The 19,584-nt window shown below is 48.9% G+C and overlaps 1 protein-coding gene and 1 pseudogene across 1 annotated transcript in view; one reads left to right on the top strand and one right to left on the bottom strand.

Moving 5' to 3' along the window:
• SCARA5 (scavenger receptor class A member 5) overlaps positions 1-19,182 on the top strand; it is a 133,084-nt gene extending 113,902 nt beyond the window's left edge. The window contains exons 8-9 of the mRNA XM_086414854.1: positions 5,948-6,142; positions 17,069-19,182. Of these exons, the coding sequence (XP_086270980.1) occupies positions 5,948-6,142; positions 17,069-17,205 (332 nt within the window). The 3' untranslated portion in view covers positions 17,206-19,182. The remainder of the gene's footprint in view (positions 1-5,947; positions 6,143-17,068) is intronic.
• LOC147366649 (U6 spliceosomal RNA) lies at positions 5,613-5,706 on the bottom strand (annotated as a pseudogene).
• Positions 19,183-19,584: the final 402 nt, after the last annotated feature.

The following is a 19,584-nucleotide window of genomic DNA, read 5'->3' on the forward strand; positions in this document are numbered from 1 at the left end:
GGAGCTGTAGGGGAAACAGAGCAGTGGAGTGTCCCTGCTATGAGTGGTAACCAGGAAAAACTCTGCCCAGGACTTAGTGGCCAAGGGCTTGGGACAGGCTGTCAAGTTAGCAACTCCCCATTCATCCTCCAGGTGTTCAGTGAGGAGCGGTGCTCGGTGTTTCTCTTGAGCTCAGGTCTCCCAGAGCAGAGGTGGAGTGTGGGCAGAACTCTTCCTGCAGATAGCAGGGTGGGAAACCCAGTGGTGGTCCCTACTCTCCACCTGCAAACCGTGGGCACATGTCCAGGTAGATTCCAGTCTGCAGAGTAGACTGAACAAGAGAACAGATGTCATATCCTCTTCACTCAGGGGGTTCCCTTTGTGAATCAAACTCAGATATCCACTTGGGAACTGCTTGGGCACGGTGGGTTCTTCAGGGTTGCGTGCCAACATTTTGCTCAGGAAGGACTTCCTGGGGCTTCACTGCGGTGAAAGGTGAAGAAGGAAGTGGAGACCTGTTGGTCAAGGGCAGCTGTTAAGGGAAGTAACATGAAGTTGTGAAAGCGTGAGGACCTTTGTCCCCACCTGAGCCATCCCCTCTGTCTACTGGGTTAGGAGTGTCTGAGTTTTATTTTTTTTTAATTTTCTTTTTATGAGGACCATTTTTAATGTCTTTAGTGAACTTGTTACAATACTGCTTCTGTTTTATGTTTTGGTTTTTTGGCCCTGAGCCATGTGGGATCTTCGCTGCCCAACCAGGGATCAAACCCAAACCCCCTACCTTGAAAGGCCAAGTCTTAACCACTGGACCACCAGGGTAGTCCCAGTGCCTGGGTTCTGAACAATCCGAACCACTGCCTTCCACCTCCCTCTACTGTCCTGTACAGAGAGAGGCATCTCCTTGACCCCAAACAGCCAGGCACACTCCATGGGGACCACTCTGGGTGGATGTCTAAGGAATTAGCTCGCTGGACTTACAGGAAGTATAACGGGGCATGTGGGGTGGGGGGCATTGGGCACAGGCTGACGCAGCCTCCTGGACACCTCCTCTCATTCTGTGGGGCTGACACAGCTGTGGGGTGAGCGCATTTCCCAGTGGTGGTGGTTTGCTTGGTGGGAAAGCGTTGCTCTAGGGCAGAAACTGCTGGGAAAAGGCAGAGTTTACACCCTCTGCCCACAGAAACCCAAACCTCTTAGCAAGTCGTGACGTTCGTCTCAGGCTGGAGAGGAAGTCAGCGCTGGCTTCACTGGGGGGTTCCCCAGGCGGATTCCCGGAGGTGGCGTGACAGCTCGGCCTGGGTACGGCCTGCCTCTGGCCGCCCCTGTAGCTCTTAGGGCAAAGCAGGCCAGGCTTACTGTTCGTGGGACTGCCCCTTTAGACTGTCTGAGTCCCTCATTGGGGCAGTTAGCATCATAATCAGATCAAATCTCAGCTTATGGTTTTCCTCAGGGCGGTAGCCACAGGGATGTGCTCCTGTTAGGGGGAAGAAAGGATTAAAAAATTATAGCTTAGAGACCTCCCTGGCAGTCCTGTTCTTAAGATTTCACCTTCCAATGCAGGGGGTGTGGGTTTGATTCCTGGTTGGGGAGCTAAGCTCCCATATACCTCAAGTCCAAAGAACCAGAACAGAAAATGGAAGCAATATTGTAACAAATTCAATAAAGACTTAAAAAATGATCCACATCAAAAAAAAAAAAATCATAGCTAGTGCTATGTTCCATAAGATGGCGCTAGATCAAAATTTGCCTCATTGATTTTTTTGGGACCTGCAGTGTCTGCTGACCCCATGGGCAAGGGACTGTGTTCAGCCTCCATTGTAGGGAGAAGTCCTGGATCTGGGGGACCTGGGAACAAGTGACAAGGGACAGGCTTCAGTGCTTGATGAGTCAACTCTGGTGTCTGGTATCTGGGTGTGCGTGGGTTGGGGGACACACACATCCCTGAGACTGATGGGGGCTGTCACCTTGCTTGGCGTGTGGGGAGCATGGGGCAGAAACAGTCTTGAACTTGATGTTCTGAGCCCCATAATTATGGTTACCGTATGCTTCCAATGTTTTGAAGTTGTCCTGTTTCCAAATATTCTTTTGCCACTTCCATATACATTGAAGCCTCCTGGGAACTCTAACATTTCAGCATCCAAGTGACACTTTCCAGATTTCCTTCAGCACTCGCTATAATCACATGTCAGACCACATCCTTATTTTCTCATGTAGAATGTATGGTCATCGAACCAACAGCTTGAGTTCTGGGTCCAGAGCCCTGGGGTCGTCCTACCGAAAGAAGAAGTCAGTGTGGGGAGTGAGTAGAAGAGACGAAGGTGTAATAAGGAGGGTGTTGGAAACATTGGTAGCCATGATGCTGACTCTCCATTCAGGCTCCCAACAAAGTCACTGGCTGTGTCCACTAGACAGGACCTGCCCTCCGGGGTACGTGCTATCTGAGTGTATTCATTTGTGCATGCTTTCACTGGGCCCAGCCTGGGCACGTCTAAGTACCAGGCCCTGTATCAGGCTATGTGACCTGGCCTCAGAATTCTCCCAGTGTCCTAAAGAGTCAACAGGCAACTGTTACACGAAGTGATAAGATATGTCCGCAGCAGGGGTCTTGGATGGGAATGGGTGACCACAGGAGGCTTTTTTTGGGAGATGTGACATCCAAGCTTGAGATTTAAAGGACGTGAAAATGTTAGGCCAGAGTACAGAGCAGCTTTTTTCCTAAGATACAGGGGTCCGTGTTCTCCCTCAGCTCTTTCAGGTCCCCACTCAAGGTCTTCCTTGTCTCCCCATCTGAAATGGCACCCCCTCAAGCTCCATTCCCTTCCTTGTCTTCTTGTCTATGATGGCACCTTCTACTCATCCCCTTCTCTGTCTCCAAGATGGTGCCTCCATGCTCCATTCTCTTCCTTGTCTCCCCATCCAAGATGGTGCCACCTGACCCTCCATTCCCTTCCCTGTCTCCCCGTCTAAGACGGTGGCCCCCACCCTCCACTCCTTTCCTTGTGTCCCCAGCCACACTGGCGCCCTCCATGCTCCATTCCCTTCCTGTGTTTCTGTTCTTGTCTCTGCACCATCACTACGTGGCCATAGTTATATTTGAATTTGTTTCCCAGCTCTGTGACTAGTCTCCTCCACTACAATATAGTCCATGAGGGCAGAGACTTTGTTCACGGATCTATCCATCGCTCCTACAACAGGACCAGGCTCCTAACAGATGGTCAGTCACTTATTTGGCAAGATGAAGAAGTGAGTACAGTGAGCGAGGCTAGCCAGAGCGGAGGATAAGGGGGCATCTCTGAACGTCAGCTGGGCTGCCTGTACCGCACCACACTTCTTCCTGTTATTTGGACCTTGAACTCGGCCTCGCCTGCTCTGGGATGCACAGCCTCCTCCTGCCACTCTCCCTTTACTGATGACCCCACACGGAGACTGCCATTGGCAGCCTCCTGGCCTGGCGTGGCCCACGGCCCACGGTGACAGGGTGCTGACAGAGGCGAGGCAGGTCTGGGAGAAATCAAGACTGACATTTCAGCCTCAGCCAACACGCCAGGGCCAGACGCCCAGTCCGGGCCAGGCTGTGTTTGTGGCTGCTGGCTCCAGGTTGGCTTGTCATGACGGCTCCCGGGTGGTGTCTCTGTCTCAGACCTGGCCTCTGAGTCCCGCTGTGCTCATTGTTTTCCATCTGGAGGAGTCTCTGCTCTCTTGCTCATTCTCAGCCTCTTCTGATAACCTGGCTGGAGTTTATAAACTCATGTGCAAAGAATAGTCAGGGATGACGGATGCATGAGTGCTCAGTTGCTCAGTCATGTCCGACTCTTGGTGACCTGTATGAACTATAGCCCACCAGGCTCCTCTGTCCTTGGGACTTTCCAGGCAAGAATACTGGAGTGGGTTGCCATTCCTTTCTCCAGAGGATCTTCCTGACCCAGGGATCGAACCCGCATCTCTTTCATCTCTTGCACTGGCAGGAGATTCTTTACCAGCTGAGCCACCAGGAGACACCCCAGCAATCCTCCTTATTGGTATTTACCCAAATGAATTGAAAACTTATGTCTATACAGAAACCCGAACATGAATGTTTGTAGCAGCCTTATTCATAATTCCTTCCAAGATGCCCTTCATTGGGTGAATGATAGTTAAACCATAGTACATCCAGACAATGGAACATTATTTGGTGCTAGAAAGAAATGAGCTATCCAGCCATGGAAAAAGGAGCCTTAAATGCATATTACTACATGAAAGAAGCCAATCTGAAAAGGCTACATACTGTATGATCCCAACTGTATGGCATTATAGGAAAGGCAAAGCTATGGAGACAGGAAAAAGATCAGTGTTTGCCAGGGGCTAAGGGTGGGGGTTGGGATGAAGGGATGGAGCACAGAGGAGTTTTTAGGTAGTGAAACCATTCTGTAGGATACTATGTTGGTAAATACAGATGACACCACCCTTATGGCAGAAAGTGAAGAGGAACTAAAAAGCCTCTTGATGAAAGTGAAAGTGGAGAGTGAAAAAGTTGGCTTAAAGCTCAACATTCAGAAAACAAAGATCATGGCATCCGGTCCCATCACTTCATGGGAAATAGATGGGGAAACAGTGGAAACAGTGTCAGACTTTATTTTTCTGGGCTCCAAAATCACTGCAGATGGTGACTGCAGCCATGAAATTAAAAGACGCTTACTCCTTGGAAGGAAAGTTATGACCAACCTAGATAGCATATTCAAAAGCAGAGACATTACTTTGCCAACAAAGGTTCGTCTAGTCAAGGCTATGGTTTTTCCTGTGGTCATGTATGGATGTGAGAGTTGGACTGTGAAGAAGGCTGAGCGCCAAAGAATTGATGCTTTTGAACTGTGGTATTGGAGAAGACTCTTGAGAGTCCCTTGGACTGCAAGGAGATCCAACCAGTCCATTCTGAAGGAGATCAGCCCTGGGATTTCTTTGGAAGGAATGATGCTAAAGCTGAAACTCCAGTACTGTGGCCACCTGATGCAAAGAGTTGACTCATTGGAAAAGACTCTGATGCTGGGAGGGATTGGGGGCAGGAGGAGAAGGGGATGACAGAGGATGAGATGGCTGGATGGCATCACTGACTTGATGGACGTGAGTCTGGGTTAACTCCAGGAGTTGGTGATAGACAGGGAGGCCTGGCGTGCTGCATTTCATGGGGTCGCAGAGTCGGACACGACTGAGCGACTGAACTGAACTGATGTTGGTGAATACATATTATACATTTGTCCAGACCATAGAATGGACAATACCAAGAGTGAACCCTGGTGTAAACTCTCTACTCTGGGTGGTTACGACATGTCTCTGTGTGTTCATAGATTATAAAAAATGTACCATTCTGGAGGCAGGTGTTGATAGTTGGGGAGGAAGCTATCCATGTTGGGGGTGGGGGGGGGTCTATACCTTCTTTCTTTTTTAAGTTTTTCCTTTTTTCATTTCATAGGATATCTAGCATCACCAAATGTAAAGGGAAAAGCCAGTTCTCACATTTTTATTTAGTGCTATAATTACTAAATTTGGATTTCACCTTGATCTTGAATAAAGTGATTAAATAATGATCAGCAATTAGCAAGAATTTAATGCAATCCATGCAGAAATTTGTATTAGATTTCTATTGTAGCTGTAAAAAAAAAATTATAGAATGCTTCATGAATTCACATGTCATCCTTGCTAGTCTTCCCTGTATCGTTCCAGTTTTAGTGCATGCACTGCCAAAGCCAGCACTGTTCCTGCTTTTCAGTTTTGCTATGAACCTAAAACTACTCTGAAAAAAAAAGTATTAAAAAAGGTGGAGAGAAGGGCAGGGGTGACACCATGGTTTCTGCTGGCTGCCTGCTTGGCCTTCACTGGAGCCCCAGCGTCCTCCCCACGCCGGGTGGTGATGAGGAGCCGGGGAGGGTTCCTGGGGGGCACTGCTGTGTCCAGGCTCGGGGGAGTGACCGTGACCCTGCGTTGCTCCTGGCAGGTGGCGTGGAGGCGGTGATGGTGCGGCTGGTGAACGGCTCGGGCCCGCACCAGGGCCGCGTGGAGGTGTACCACGAGCGGCGCTGGGGCACCGTGTGCGACGACGGCTGGGACAAGAAGGACGGGGACGTGGTGTGCCGCATGCTGGGTTTCCCCGGCGCAGAGGACGTGCACCGAACCGCTCAGTTCGGACAAGGTAGGGCGCCCACCAGAGGAGGACGTGGGGCGAGGGACCCGAGTCCTAGGCCTGCCCTCCCATCCGGGGTCCCCTCGATGGCAGTCCTGCCGAGTGCCACCTGGCCTCCACCTGGGTCCTTCCCACCCTGGGGGGCCCGCAGCCTCCAGCCATCCGTCTCCAGACAGTTCTGACCGTTAGAACATTCCTTCCTTCCCTCGAATTGGACCCCCTTTCTCTTTTTGTCTCCTGCTGGCCTCCACTGTTGTGGACTGAGTGTCTGTGTCCCCCTACCCCATCCCTCCCCAGCCAAATCCATATGGGCTTCCCTGGTGGCTCAATGGTGGAGAATCCGCCAGCAATGCAGGAGACACAGGTTCCATCCCTGGGTCAGGAAGATCCCCTGGAGAAGGAAATGGCAGCCCACTCCAGTATTCTTGTCTGGAGAATCCCATGGACAGAGGAGCCTGGTGGGCTCTAGTCCATGGGGCTGCAAAGAGTCAGACACGACTGCGTGACTGAACAACAACGTATTCATATGTCGAAATCCTGACCCCCAATGTGATGGTATTAGGAGGTGGGGCCTTTGAGAGGGTGTCCAGGTCACAAGTGGAGCTCTCATAATGGAACCTTAGTAAAGGAACCTAAGGGTGCTCTGCCCGCTTCCGTGAGGACACACAGGAGCCTCCTAGTCTGAAGGGGGCTCTGCCTAGAACCTCAGCATCCGAGCACACAGGCACTCTGACCTTGGACTCGCATCCCCCGGATCTGTGAGAAATAAACATCTCTTGTTTACAAGCCGCCCAGTCTGAGCCCACGAAGACAATCGCGCTCACTGAAGCGCTCTTGTGAAATCTGTTGTGACAGCTGGTGGAGAGCAGCCGATTGACCCCAGCATCCTGGCCTCTGGACTGAAAGGCCCAGTGCGCAGAGAGTTCAAAGGGTCCAGCTCCACAGACGACAGCCCACCGGGGGCGAGTGCTTCCCCCCACCTGAAGCTGTGCCCTGGGTCTCAGCCTGTTTTCTGCAAGGAAAGCTGCCATCTTTGTTTGCAGGCGAAACAGAAGTGGGGAATCAGTCCTCACTTTCCCATTTTCGGCTCTGATGAGGACTTCTCCCTAATATGTGGAAGCAAAACGTTTTAGGGGGAAAAGTCATACATTCTTTTAGAAAAGCTGCACTAGGCCACTTGACTGTCATAGGAAGGGTTAGCCTAAAACTCTTCCATCCTCCCTTGATTTAAAAAAAAATGTTTTCTTTAATTATGAAAGTCTGATAACACTTTTACAGAAGACTTGGAAAATACAGAACCAGGTTATATATAGTTCTACTTTATTTTTTAAAGTAGATAAATTAAGATGTTTAGTTGGAGTTTCAATATCAACCTCTCAAAAATGAATAGAACAAATACTCAGAGAAGTAGAAGGATATGATAGATCTGAAAAGCACTGTGAAACCAATTCAACATACTTAACATTTATACAATTTTCACACAAAAGTAAGATACAAATTCGAGTTCCCATAGAATAAAAACTAGGAGACACTGGAACATATCTGGTTTCCCTTATTGCTCAGACGGTAAGGAATCTGCCTGCAATGCAGGAGATCCTTCCTTGATGTTTGTATCCTACGGCATGAGGGGAAGCCCTACAATTGTCACTCAAGCCTTTTTAAAATTAATTTTTACCAGAGGGTAGTGGCTTTACAATGTTGTATCGATTTCTGCTGCTGCTGCTGCTAAGTCGATTCAGTCATGTCCAACGCTATGCAGTCCCATAGACGGCAGCCCACTAGGCTCCCCCGTCCCTGGGATTCTCCAGGCAAGAACACTGGAGCGGGTTGCCATTTCCTTCTCCAATGCATGAAAGTGAAAAGTGAAAGTGAAGTCGCTCAGTCGTGTTCAACTCTTCACGACCCCATGGACTGTAGCCTACCAGGCTCCTCCATCCATGGGATTTCCTAGGCAAGAGTACTGGAGTGGGGTGCCATTGCTTTTTCCAATACATATACATATATCCCCTCTTTTTTGGATTTCCTTCCCATTTAGGTCACCACAGAGCATTGAGTAGAGTTCCCTATGCTATGCAGTAGGTTCTCATTAATTATCTATTTTATGTATAGTATCAATAGTCATATATATGTCACTCATGCTAAGTCACTTCAGTCTCGTCCAACTTTTTGAGACCTACAGACTGTAGCCCACCAGTCCAGGACAATCCTCTGTTCATGAGATTCTCCAGGCAGGAACACTAGAGCAGATTGCCATGCTCTCCTCCAGGGGATTTTCCTGATCCAGGGATCAAACCTGCAAGTCTTACATCTCCTGCATTGTCAGACAGGTTCTTTACCACTGGTGCCACATGGGAAGCCCTTATATATGTCAGTCATAATCTCCCAATTCCTCCTACCCACTCCTCTTTCCTTCTTGGTATTCATACGTTTGTTCATTACATCTGTATCTCTATTTCTGCTTTCAATAGGATCATCTATACAATTCTTCTAGATTCCACATATATAAAAATATTGTATATTAATGCCACTGGAGTCTTTAAATCAGGCGGTGGAAATCCAGACTCGATTCTACATTTGCATCAGATTTGCACCATTAAATATGAATATGAAGTGGCTCAGTTGTGTCTGACTCTTTGCAACCCCATTGACTGTAGCCTGCCAGGCTCCTCTGTCCATGGGATTTTCCAGGCAAGAATACTGGAGTGGGTTGCCATTTCCTTCTCCAGGGGATCTTCCCGACCCAGGGTTTGAACCTGGGTCTGCCGTGCTGCAGGCAGACTCTTTACTGTCTGAGCCACCAGGGAAGCCCTAAAGGTGAACTGTGGCCCGACCTCCCCATCATTGTCCAGTAACTTAGGTCATGTGATATTTGAGACCTGGGCAGGTAGGCAGGCCAGGTGTTACTCACAGGTCCACAGAGGGAAATGGGGCCTCCTGTCCCAGCTGCACTTCCTTCTTCCCAGAGCAGCTTCTGGCTCCTTCCATGGGCAGGCACTAGGCTCAGCGCAGGGATGTGGAGTTGTCTCTGACAACATAGTCTCTGACCTCAGCATGTTCAGTTTAGGGGGAGGTGGACATGTTCACAGATTCTAAACAGCATGCAAAGGGCTCGCCTGCCCTGCCAACTGTGGGGCGGGGCGGGGTGGGGGATGCCCACCTCTCCTGGCAGAGGGCGGGTTGCGCCTCAGGTCCAGATGCCCCTCTGACCACAGATTCCCTTCAGAGAGGTGCCCAGACTCCTGACCCCAGTCGGCTCACCCTCAGCCTCACGGAGTCCCCCAGGCTCCCGGCCTCAGCCCCGCCTTCCATAGTCTCTGTTTCTCTTACAGATGTGCTTTCTGTCCTTCCAGGCAGGACTGCAGACCTGTCCCTCCCCTTCCCCTCACCCACTCCCCTGTCCCTCCTCTGTTGAGTCCCTGGGTCCTACAGATTCTACCCGTGTCGACCTCTTGGGCCCTTGACTCCGTCCCCTCCTCTTTGTTCTCACCGTTCTTGCCTTAGGCACTCAGGCTGGGTAGAGCAGTGGCTCGGAGCTCAGGCTGTAGGTCAGAGCCTAGCTAGCATCCCATATCTGCCACTTTCTGGTTGGTGTCCTGGAGCAGACTTCCTCACCTCCCCAGGCTTCAGCCCTCCCACTTTTGCAGGAGGATGGCAAATGAAAAATGAGATCGTGTATGGCAAGCAATAGCCCAGCACAGGCCCAGGTGCAGTCATTGGCTGCTTGTTGGGAGGAGGTGGGGCACCCTCCTGGAGCTCTTTCCCGGACGCCCTGCTCCCCACCTCCTCTTCCAGGCCTTCCTCTTCCTGCCTACCAGGGCTCTTTCTAAAACGGTCTCCTGCTTGTCACTCCCCTGCCCAACGCCCAGTGGGTGTTTACTGCTCTCAGGATCAAGTCCGGTTTCTCAGCTTAGTGCAGCAAGGTCTGTCCTAAAGTGCCTCACTCCTCAGCGGAGCATCCTTCAGCCACATGCACCCAGATGTGGGCTCTGAGCTCATACAGCTGTTTTCGATCTCTGTGTCCTATCGCCTGCTCTTCCTCAGGTTTGCAATACCTTTCCCTCCTCTTCACCTAGTTAATTCCTTTTCAGTTTATTTGCTGTTGTTCAGTCGCAAAGTCGTGTCTGACTCTTTGCAACCCCAAGGACAGTATTCCAGGCTTCCCTGTCCTTCACTATCTCCTGGAGTTTGCTCAAATACATGTCCAGTGAGCCGATGATGCCATTCAACCATCTCATCCTCTGTCATCCCCTTCTCCTCCTGCCTTCAAGCTTGCCCAGTCAGAGTCTTTTCCAATGAGTGATAGGTACTGCATAAAGTGGCTCCAATACTTTGGCCACCTGATGGGAAGAACTGACTCATTAGAAAGACCCTGATGCTGGGAAAGATTGAAGGCAGGAGGAGAAGGGGACGACAGAGGATGAGATGGTTGAATGGCATCACTGATTCGATGGACATGAGTTTGAGCAAACTCCGGGAGTTGGTGATGGACAGGGAAGCCTGGCATGCTGCAGTCCATGGGGTCGCAAAGAGTCGGACACAACTGAGCAACTGAACTGAACTGAAAGTGGGAGGGAGGAAGGAGGAACCGGAGGAGAGTGCGAGGAGAGAAGGAAGGAAGAAACTTTTGTGCCTGCAGAATCTGCATCCTCCCCGAGCCATACAAGAAACTGCCGAGCCTGGCATGCTCTTGGTGGTTTGGCACCATAAAACTTTTCCTGGCCAGGGCTCAATAATTAAATGATCAGTGTCCCTGGGAAAAAAAACAAGGAAAGACCCAAGTGAGAAAGACTTGGAGATGATTTTTTTTTTTTTAATTTTAAATTGGTCCAAGAGCTGTTGGAGAGGGAGGGAGTGCAGTTGGAGAAGATGGAAGTGATGGCTGGATCAGGGTCCAGAAAGAGATGGAGGGGGTGAGACCAGGGCAGCACCCAGGGAACTGGTCCTGGACCCACTGAGAAAATCTGTGAAACATGCAGACAGACAAAGGAGGTGAGGATGGGTACAAATGCAGGTGGATTTGTAGGTGGGGGTGGATGGATGGATTGAGAATGTCCATTCTAATTATATTATTATTAGCATTTTTGCTCTTTTTTTTCTTAAGATCAAATTTAAATACTTGGAGGTAGCTTAGTGCAAGGGTCAGCAAATATTAAAGGGCCAGCCAGAAGTAAATATTTTAGGCTTTGTGGGCTAGATGGTCCGTCTCACAACTATTCAACTCTGCAGTTGTAGCACCAAAGTAACTACAGACGAAAGTAACTGCAGTCTACAAGGTAGATGTTCCAATAAAACTTTATTTACAAAAGCAAGAAGTGGGCTGAATTTGGTTTGCCACCTCTTAGTGATCCATAAAGTGCAGTGTATATGTGCTTCTGTAAGGAACAGGGACTAGACTGGCTGGACATCAGAGGTCACTATCTCCTCCTCCCGTAATAGTTGTGAGACAGGTCTGCTAACCTTTCTGGGGCCTCAGTTTTTCTTTCTCTTAAATATCTATTTGATAGCTGTCCTGCCTGCCTCTGTGTGGTGCTCTGATGGCAGCCCTTAGGGGTCAGTGTAACTCATTCCTTCTATTAATATTACTCTAAATAAACATGAAGCAGCTCAAATGTTAGTTCCATGAAGCAGAGATTTTTTGTTTTTTCTTGTTTTGTTTTTGTACCATTTTTAAAGGTGACTTTCCCTTTACACTTATAACAGAATATTGGCTATAGTCCCCGTGTTGTACAATACATCTTTGTAGCCTATCTGACCCCCAGTTGTTTGTACCTCCCAGTTCCCCATCCATGTGTTGCCCCTTCCCCTTCACTACACTACTACTACGAAGTCGCTTCAGTGGTGTCCGACTCTGTGCAACCCCATGGACTGCAGCCTACCAGGCTCCTCCATCCATGGGATTCTTCAGGCAAGAACACTGGAGTGGGTTGCCCCTTCCCCTTCACTGGTACCCACTCATTTGTTTTCTGTACACATGCATTTTGTGGTATAGTCGTTAGTTTGTGGTGTTATCTTAGATTCCTCCTATACGTGATATCATAAAGTATTTGACTTTTCTGACTTATTTTGCTTAGAGTAACGCCCTCCAAGTTCATTCATGTTGCTGCAAATAGCAAAGTTTTGTTCTTTTCTGTGGCTGAGTAGTATCTCATTGTATATCTAATATATACCGCATCTTCTTGATCCACTCCTCTGTTGATGAACACTTCGGTTGCTCTCCTATCTTGGCAACTGTATAATTACAGTGCTGCTGTGAACATTGGGGTGCATGTATCTTCTTGAATTAGTTTTTGTTTCTTGTGGATATGTACCTGGAAATGGGATTGCTAAATCATATGGTAATTCTGTTTTTCGTTTTTTGAGAAACCTCCATACTATTCTCCACCAATTTATATTCTTAGCAGCAGTGGGTTTTTAAAAAAATCATTTTCTGTTCACTCATGTAGCCCAAACACCCAGAATAGCACTGAGCGTGGAGTAGATGCTTAAATATTTCTTGAATGAATGAATGATGAGAATAAAATAAAATCTCTGCTTACTCATCCCAACCATCCCCTCACATTCCAACAGCCCCTAAGGCTCCAAGTGTCAGAAGACCTGGCCTCTGGTCCCACTTTTGCCTCCATAAGATAAAACCTCATCGTATAGCTTCAGTTTTCTGATTCTAAAGTGGGGGAACAGAGAACCCCCTTCCTGCTTCCTAATGGGGCTTGTTATGGAGTTCACAGAGAGAACCCGCATGGAGGAGCAGACCTAATCTAGAGCAGGGCTCTCAGACTTGAAGGCATGCTGACTGGTGGAGATGCTGTTAAGATACAGTGTGTTAGTCGCTTCAGTTGCGTCCGACTCTTTGTGACTGTAGCCCACCAGGCTCTTCTGTCCATGGGATTCTCCAGGCAAGAATACTAGAGTGGGTTGCGTGCCCTCCTCCAGGGGATCTTCCCGATGCAGGAATCAAACCCAGGTTCAGGTTCCACTGGGTACAAGACTCTGCCATTGCTGATGAGCTCCTGGGTGATACTGACCTCCTGGTGCTCAGGCCACACAATGAGTGTCAGGTGTTAGCTCTCATGGATGTCAAATGACACAATGATTGGTACCTGGATTCATGAGAGTTCTAGCCTCTCTGACACGCGGGGAGCAGAGATGATCTGCGAGTTCATTGGCCCCTTTAGTGATGTCCCAATAACTGCAGATACGAGCATTGCTGATTTAACAACCCTGTCCTCATTTTCGGAGAAGGCAATGGCACCCCACCCCAGTACTCTTGCCGGGAAAATCTCATGGACGGAGGAGCCTGGTGGGCTGCAGTCCATGGGGTCTCGAAGAGTCAGACACAACTGAGTGACTTCACTTAAACTTTTCACTTTCATGCATTGGAGAAGGAAATGGCAACCCACTCCAGTGTTCTTGCCTGGAGAATCCCAGGGACAGAGGAGCCTGGTGGGCTGCAGTCTCTGGGGTCGCACAGAGTTGGACACGACTGAAGCGACTTAGCAGCAGCAGCAGCAGTCCTCATTTTATTAGCTCTTCCATGACTGAACATTAGCTAGAACTCCCTAGCCAAACCCCAACTAGAGTTTGGAGTTTTGTGATCCTGTGTACGCATTAGGACTGGTAACCTTGGGCCTGTTTTGTATTTGTCAGTCTCCTTCATTTGCTGCTTTATTTGTTTTGGGTGTGACTAATCCCACGGAGCTCTTGGGTCTGCAACCTTTTCCTGGGTAATTTGTAAGCTGATGTGTTTTCCAGGAGACATTTAATCTGAGAATTTTTGCTCAGCCTCAAAGGGCTTATTGTGTAAGAGGCACACTGTATCCGGCCAGGGAAGAGGCTGTGATGAACAAATAACATTAACAAGGACAGCAGAAAGAGATCTCTCCTCCCAGCTCTGTCCCCTAGTTCACTGCTCGGCAATCCGTTGAGCAGATACCGAATATCTCAGCATAACAAAAATATGTCCAAACCACTAAGTCCTTGCAATCAATTTGTTGTTGTTCAGTCGCTCAGTCATGCCCGACTCTTTGTCACCCCATGGACTGCAGCATGCCAGGCTTCCCTGTCCTTCACCATCTCCTGGAGCTTGCTCAAACTCATGTCCATGGAGTCAGTGATGCTATCTAACCATCTCATCCTCAGCCGCCCGCTTCTCCTCCTGTTGTCAATCTTCCCCTGCATCAGAGTCTTTTCCAAAGAGTTGGCTCTTTGTATCGGTGGCCAAAATATTGGAGCTTCTTACTGGGCAGCAAAATGGTTTAGTTGTTCCCTGGATGCTCTTTCCTGTGCAGTCCAAGGGTGAGTGACAGGTTTTAAGGATTTTAATACTCAAAGAGTCGGACATGATTTAACAACTAAACAACAACAATACTCGACAATTCCTCTAAAAGGAGAGGTTGTCTAGCTGCCGAGTGACGGGACAAGGAGGCATGGTGCTAGGATCAGATGCTAGGATCCCTGAACTGCCTTTCATGTAGGGTTTTGGTGCATTTCAAAGCCCTTTAAAATATAGGAACTATTACTTCGTTTGGGCTTCCTTTGTGGTTCAGCAGTGAAGAATCTGCCTATGAAGGCAAGAGACTCGGGTTCAATCCCTCGGTCAGGAAGATCCCCTGGAGAAGGAAATGGCAACCTACTCCAGTATTCTTGCCTGGGCAATCCCATGAATAGAGGAGCCTGGTGGGCTACAGTCCATGAGGTTGCAAAGAGTTGGATACTACATAGCGACTAAACGACAATTACCTCGTTTAACCTGCCCAGATTGACATGGTAATATTGGAACACAGTTTCTGACCTTCAACCCCATGATTTTTGGTACCAGCTCTTGAACGTAACAAGTAAGTTTACCCAGTAGGTTCTCAGTTTACTTAGCTTCAGCACCAAAAGTCTCACGTCCTGGGAATCCCCTCCCACTTTTACAACTGAAATGGTCCTCCTGGATGGGCTGAGACTTGAGATTTGTCCTACTTGTTGTAAAGCCCTATTTCTGCTGTACCAGAGAAGGCGATGGCACGCCACTCCAGTACTCTTCCTGGAAAATCCCATGGACGGAGGAGCCTGGTAGGCTGCAGTCCATGGCGTCGCTAAGGGTCGGACACGACTGAGCGACTTCACTTTCACTTTTCACTTTCATGCATTGGAGAAGGAAATGGCAACCCACTCCAGTGTTGTTGCCTGGAGAATCCCAGGGACAGGGGAGCCTGGTGGGCTGCCGTCTGTGGGGTGGCACAGAGTCGGACACGACCGAAGTGACTTAGCAGCAGCAGTAGCAGTGCTTCTCAAACTTCAATGCAGGACCACTTGGTTCAAATGGTTCTGGTTCAGTAGGTCCTGGGCAGGGCATGAGGCTGTGTATTTTTAACAAACTCTGATGCTACTGATCTAGGATCACACTTTGAGTAGCGAAGCTCTAACCTAATGACTCCATGGGCGATGGGAGCCCTGAAGCTCAGGCAGCATTCCAGAGGGCTCCCGAGTGAGCTCCCACCATTAAAGATGTGGCTTGGCCATCAGCCCAGAGAACCCACCAGAACATGGTTGATGGCCCTGCCAGTTCATCAGTGGGGGCTCCAGGTGACTTCTCCCCTCCCCGCTGACCTCTCTGACCCCAGACAAGCCCTCTCCACTCCCTTGAAGCCTCACCCAGCTGACCTATTCCCTTGACGTTCATTGAAGACCTCAGTGCCAGGTCTGTGTGTCTTGAGACTCGGGTATAATCCTGGGAAAACCAACTAAAGGCTCCCTGTATGGGCACCTTCAGACCATCAGGTTGGTCCTCCTAAGAGCTGAGTGAACAGGGCAGGGTGAACAGGTGGGCAAAACTCAGCTGGATTGTCTTAGGGACCTTGTATTTTGGGAACTGGCCTAGTTTGTTACTGAACTGTAACCTAGCTTATGCTTACGGATGCTTCCGCCTGTCATAACATATATGTCTGGTGATATTGTTAGTTTCTGAGATCTGCTGTCATTCCAAGGACCACTGTTTGACACTCATTGTGTGAGACTATCAGCTTTAAATTTCAAAATACTGGAGGTGATGTTGACACTGAGATATTTGGTTATGGGGTACTGGATCTGTCTGAGTTAGATCTTTCTGACATTGTCCCTCTGATTATGTCTTGTCTGAATATTCAGCAGCAAAGGCTGCAAGATACATCTCAACAGAGGGGACTTCCCTTGTGGTCTAGTGGCTAAGACTCTGTGCTTCCACTGCAGGGGGCACAGGTTTGACCCCTGGTCAGGGAACTAAGAGCCCACAGGTTATGTGGCATGGCCAAAATCTCAAAAGCTATTAAGCATCTTGTATAAAGTGTGGGCCTGAGAGGCAGCAAGACTTGGGCTTGAGTTCAGACTCTGCCACTTACAAGCTGAGCAACCTTGCACCAATTGCTTTCTGAACCTTAGTTTTTCCGTCTAGAAAAAGGGTTATTCATGCCCATCTCACAGCACCACGGTGAGAATGGACGAAGATCATATGTTTAAGAAGCCCGACACATAGGAGCTGCTCAGAGAATACCAGCATGGTTATTGTTTAGTCGATAATTTGTGTCTGACTCTTTGTGACCCCATGGATTGTAGCCGACCAGACTCCTCTATCCATGGGATTCTTCAGGCAAGACTACTGGGGTGGGTTGCTATTTCCTCCTCTAGGGAATCTTCCTGACCCAGGGATTGAACCCACGACTCGTACATCTCCTGCATTGGCAGGTGGGTTCTTTATCACTGAGCCACCAGGGAAACCCATCCTCACTGTCCATTATTTTTATTCTGCTTTCAAGAAACTGAGCCTAGAGAAGACGTGTTGGTCTTGGTGGAGTGGAGAAGGCAGGGGGAACCACTCAGTTAGAGAATTGACAGCAGATCTCAGGACAGACAGCGTGCTCCCGTCTGTCCTGCACTCCTGCATCTTTGCTAAGACATCGTGTCCACTTGTCTCCACAGGCACAGGGAGAATTTGGATGGACGATGTCGCCTGCAAGGGCACCGAGGAGAGCATCTTCCGCTGCAGCTTCTCCAAGTGGGGGGTGACAAACTGCGGGCACGCTGAGGATGCTGGCGTGACATGCAAGAGACACTAACAGTGGGCACAGCCCGAGGTCCGGGCCCAGCTGCTGAGCCTCCTTCCTGCATTCTTGGGGTGGGGGCAATGCTCGGGGATCCCCTGGCCACGCCTCTGCCCTCCACGCCCAGCCCAGCACCCCCAGACCTCTGTAATTCCCATCCCAGGACCACGGTGACCTGTCACCCTCCTCCTCTTGGACATCTGTTCCAAAGCACAACTCTGGGATCCACTGCCTGTCTCTCCCTTCCGCCACGGTTCCTGCATGGAGCCCTGGTCAACTGGATCGCCTTTTTCCAGAGTCTTCTAAACACCGTGCCCTCAAGGCTACCTGTCCATGTTCTCTGTGGTCTGTGAGTTACAGATGGATCCTGGCGACCAATGCAGCAGTGAAGATGGGTAGGAGGCATCCCAGGTTGATTACTCTGCAGATCATTCCCAAACCTCAGGCCAAGAGTTTTGACCAGCAAGAGACGATACTGAGTGATTCGCCTTCCCCTCTTTCCTCTGCCTCTGCACAGCGTTTGTTAGTTTGGGAAAGTGACATAGAGGAGGGGCGGCTCTAGGAGTGAGAGGGAGATGCCAGCCTTCTGCAGGAACCAGTCTGGATTCCAAGAAGGCAAGTGAAAGGAACATTTACTGAGTGACTGCCATGTGTGCTACATAATATCTTGGGTGCTCAATTCATGTATCACTTTGCAGCACTCCTGCAAGTCATGCTGGCTTGGGTACCACTTGACCTCCAGGTAGCACTCGACTGACCCATTCACCTAGCCTATCAGTCAGATGGAGAATGAGACCATTGTTTCGACCTGAACTCTCATTATGTCTTTGCTTAGACTCAAGCAAGAAGCTGGGGTGCAGCACAAGTTGACTAAAAGATTACATACTCCAAATCCCATAGGGTATAAGTTCAAGGTTGGATGTGACTGGCTCCCAAGGCAGCCATCCACATAGGAGGATGGATTTAGAGGGTGACATGGGAGCTATCTGGGCTAAACCAAGGCCAACCCTCAGTCATCTGGCAATCAGGATTAAAGCCACGTTGCCTGTGTCTCAGAGCTATCTGGAGGCGATGATACAGAACCTTCCAGGCCTCTTTGGGTGTCATCCTGTGGTCAAGAAAGCACATGTCCTGATGGAGCCTATAAGACTGGAAGGAAATGCGGATTCCCTACTACATCTAGGGGAAGAAGAGGCTGTGGGCCTCTGGGAGCCCTCAGTCTGCACCCCTTTCCTAGTGATGGGGAGATCAGAGTCTGCTTTTGACATGAGGAGCAGGTCATGCTGGGCATTTCTGTGTTCTAGGCCTGGGGAGCTTCATGGTAGCAAGTGAGCATAGGCCCAGAGACCTTGGGGGAGTCACAAACTCAGACACGCCTCAGATCGCAGTCACCTGTCCTACATGGTGGGCATCGCCTGCCTGGGGAAAGCGAGGGCTGGGACCCTCTGGGGATGAGACCAGCAAAGCTCCTGGCTGACAACTAAACCAGTACATGCTATTGGTTGTTCTTTGCTTATAATATGCTTATTATCTGCTATGTTTACATAACATGCATGTACTCATGCATCTTTTCCCAGAGCCAATACATGTATGCATATATGAACACGGCACTCTTTACTACATAGCTCAGTACATCGCAAAGTTTGCATTTTAAAAAAAGAAAATACTCAAGGTGGAAGAATGTCACATTAAGTGAAATAAATCCCTAAGTTTGTTCTGACAAAGAATCCAGTTATCCCAATGAAGACCCATGTAACTTTCTTACCTGGTCTTTTCATTCGGGAAAACATAAGTCTTGCTTTACATCAATGAAAAACCATGGTGATATGTGTTTGAACTTTAAAAGCAAAGTCTACTAGTTTACATTCCTACTTAAAGGGACGTGGAAATAGCCATGATCCTGTATTTCAGGGACTAAGGGAAATTAGGCCAGGCCTAAAATACATTAGACCTTTTGTAAGAATTTCAATAAAGCTGAAAATATGATGCTAACAAGTTTCCCTCACATTTTTTCTCATGAAAACCCAGTGAGCATGGGAAGGAGGCGGGCAAAAATTGGATAGGTCTGATCATTTTTCAGCAGGAATTGGTAGAATGGACAGCTTATGAGAAGCTGCCTTAATACTTCCAGAGGACGATAAACATAGTCTAGACCAAGAACTTGATGGCATATGAAGTCTTAAGTTACCTATTAGGTAACCTAAGGAAAGGGTCTCAAGCAAAAGAATGATAATCAAGACCCAGCTCATAAGAGAATTGCTTTTGTATTCCTAAAGGAAAGTCCACCTGTCAATTTCTCACTTCTCCAGAGCTGTTGGCACAGACAGTAAAGAACCTCCCTGTAATGCAGGAGATCCAAGTTCGATCCCTGGGACAGGAAGATCCCCTGGAGTA

This window comes from Bos grunniens, chromosome 8, assembly GCF_055505025.1.
Source record: "Bos grunniens cultivar Pamir isolate PY7600 chromosome 8, Bosgru_T2T1.0, whole genome shotgun sequence".
Lineage (NCBI taxonomy): Eukaryota > Metazoa > Chordata > Mammalia > Artiodactyla > Bovidae > Bos > Bos grunniens.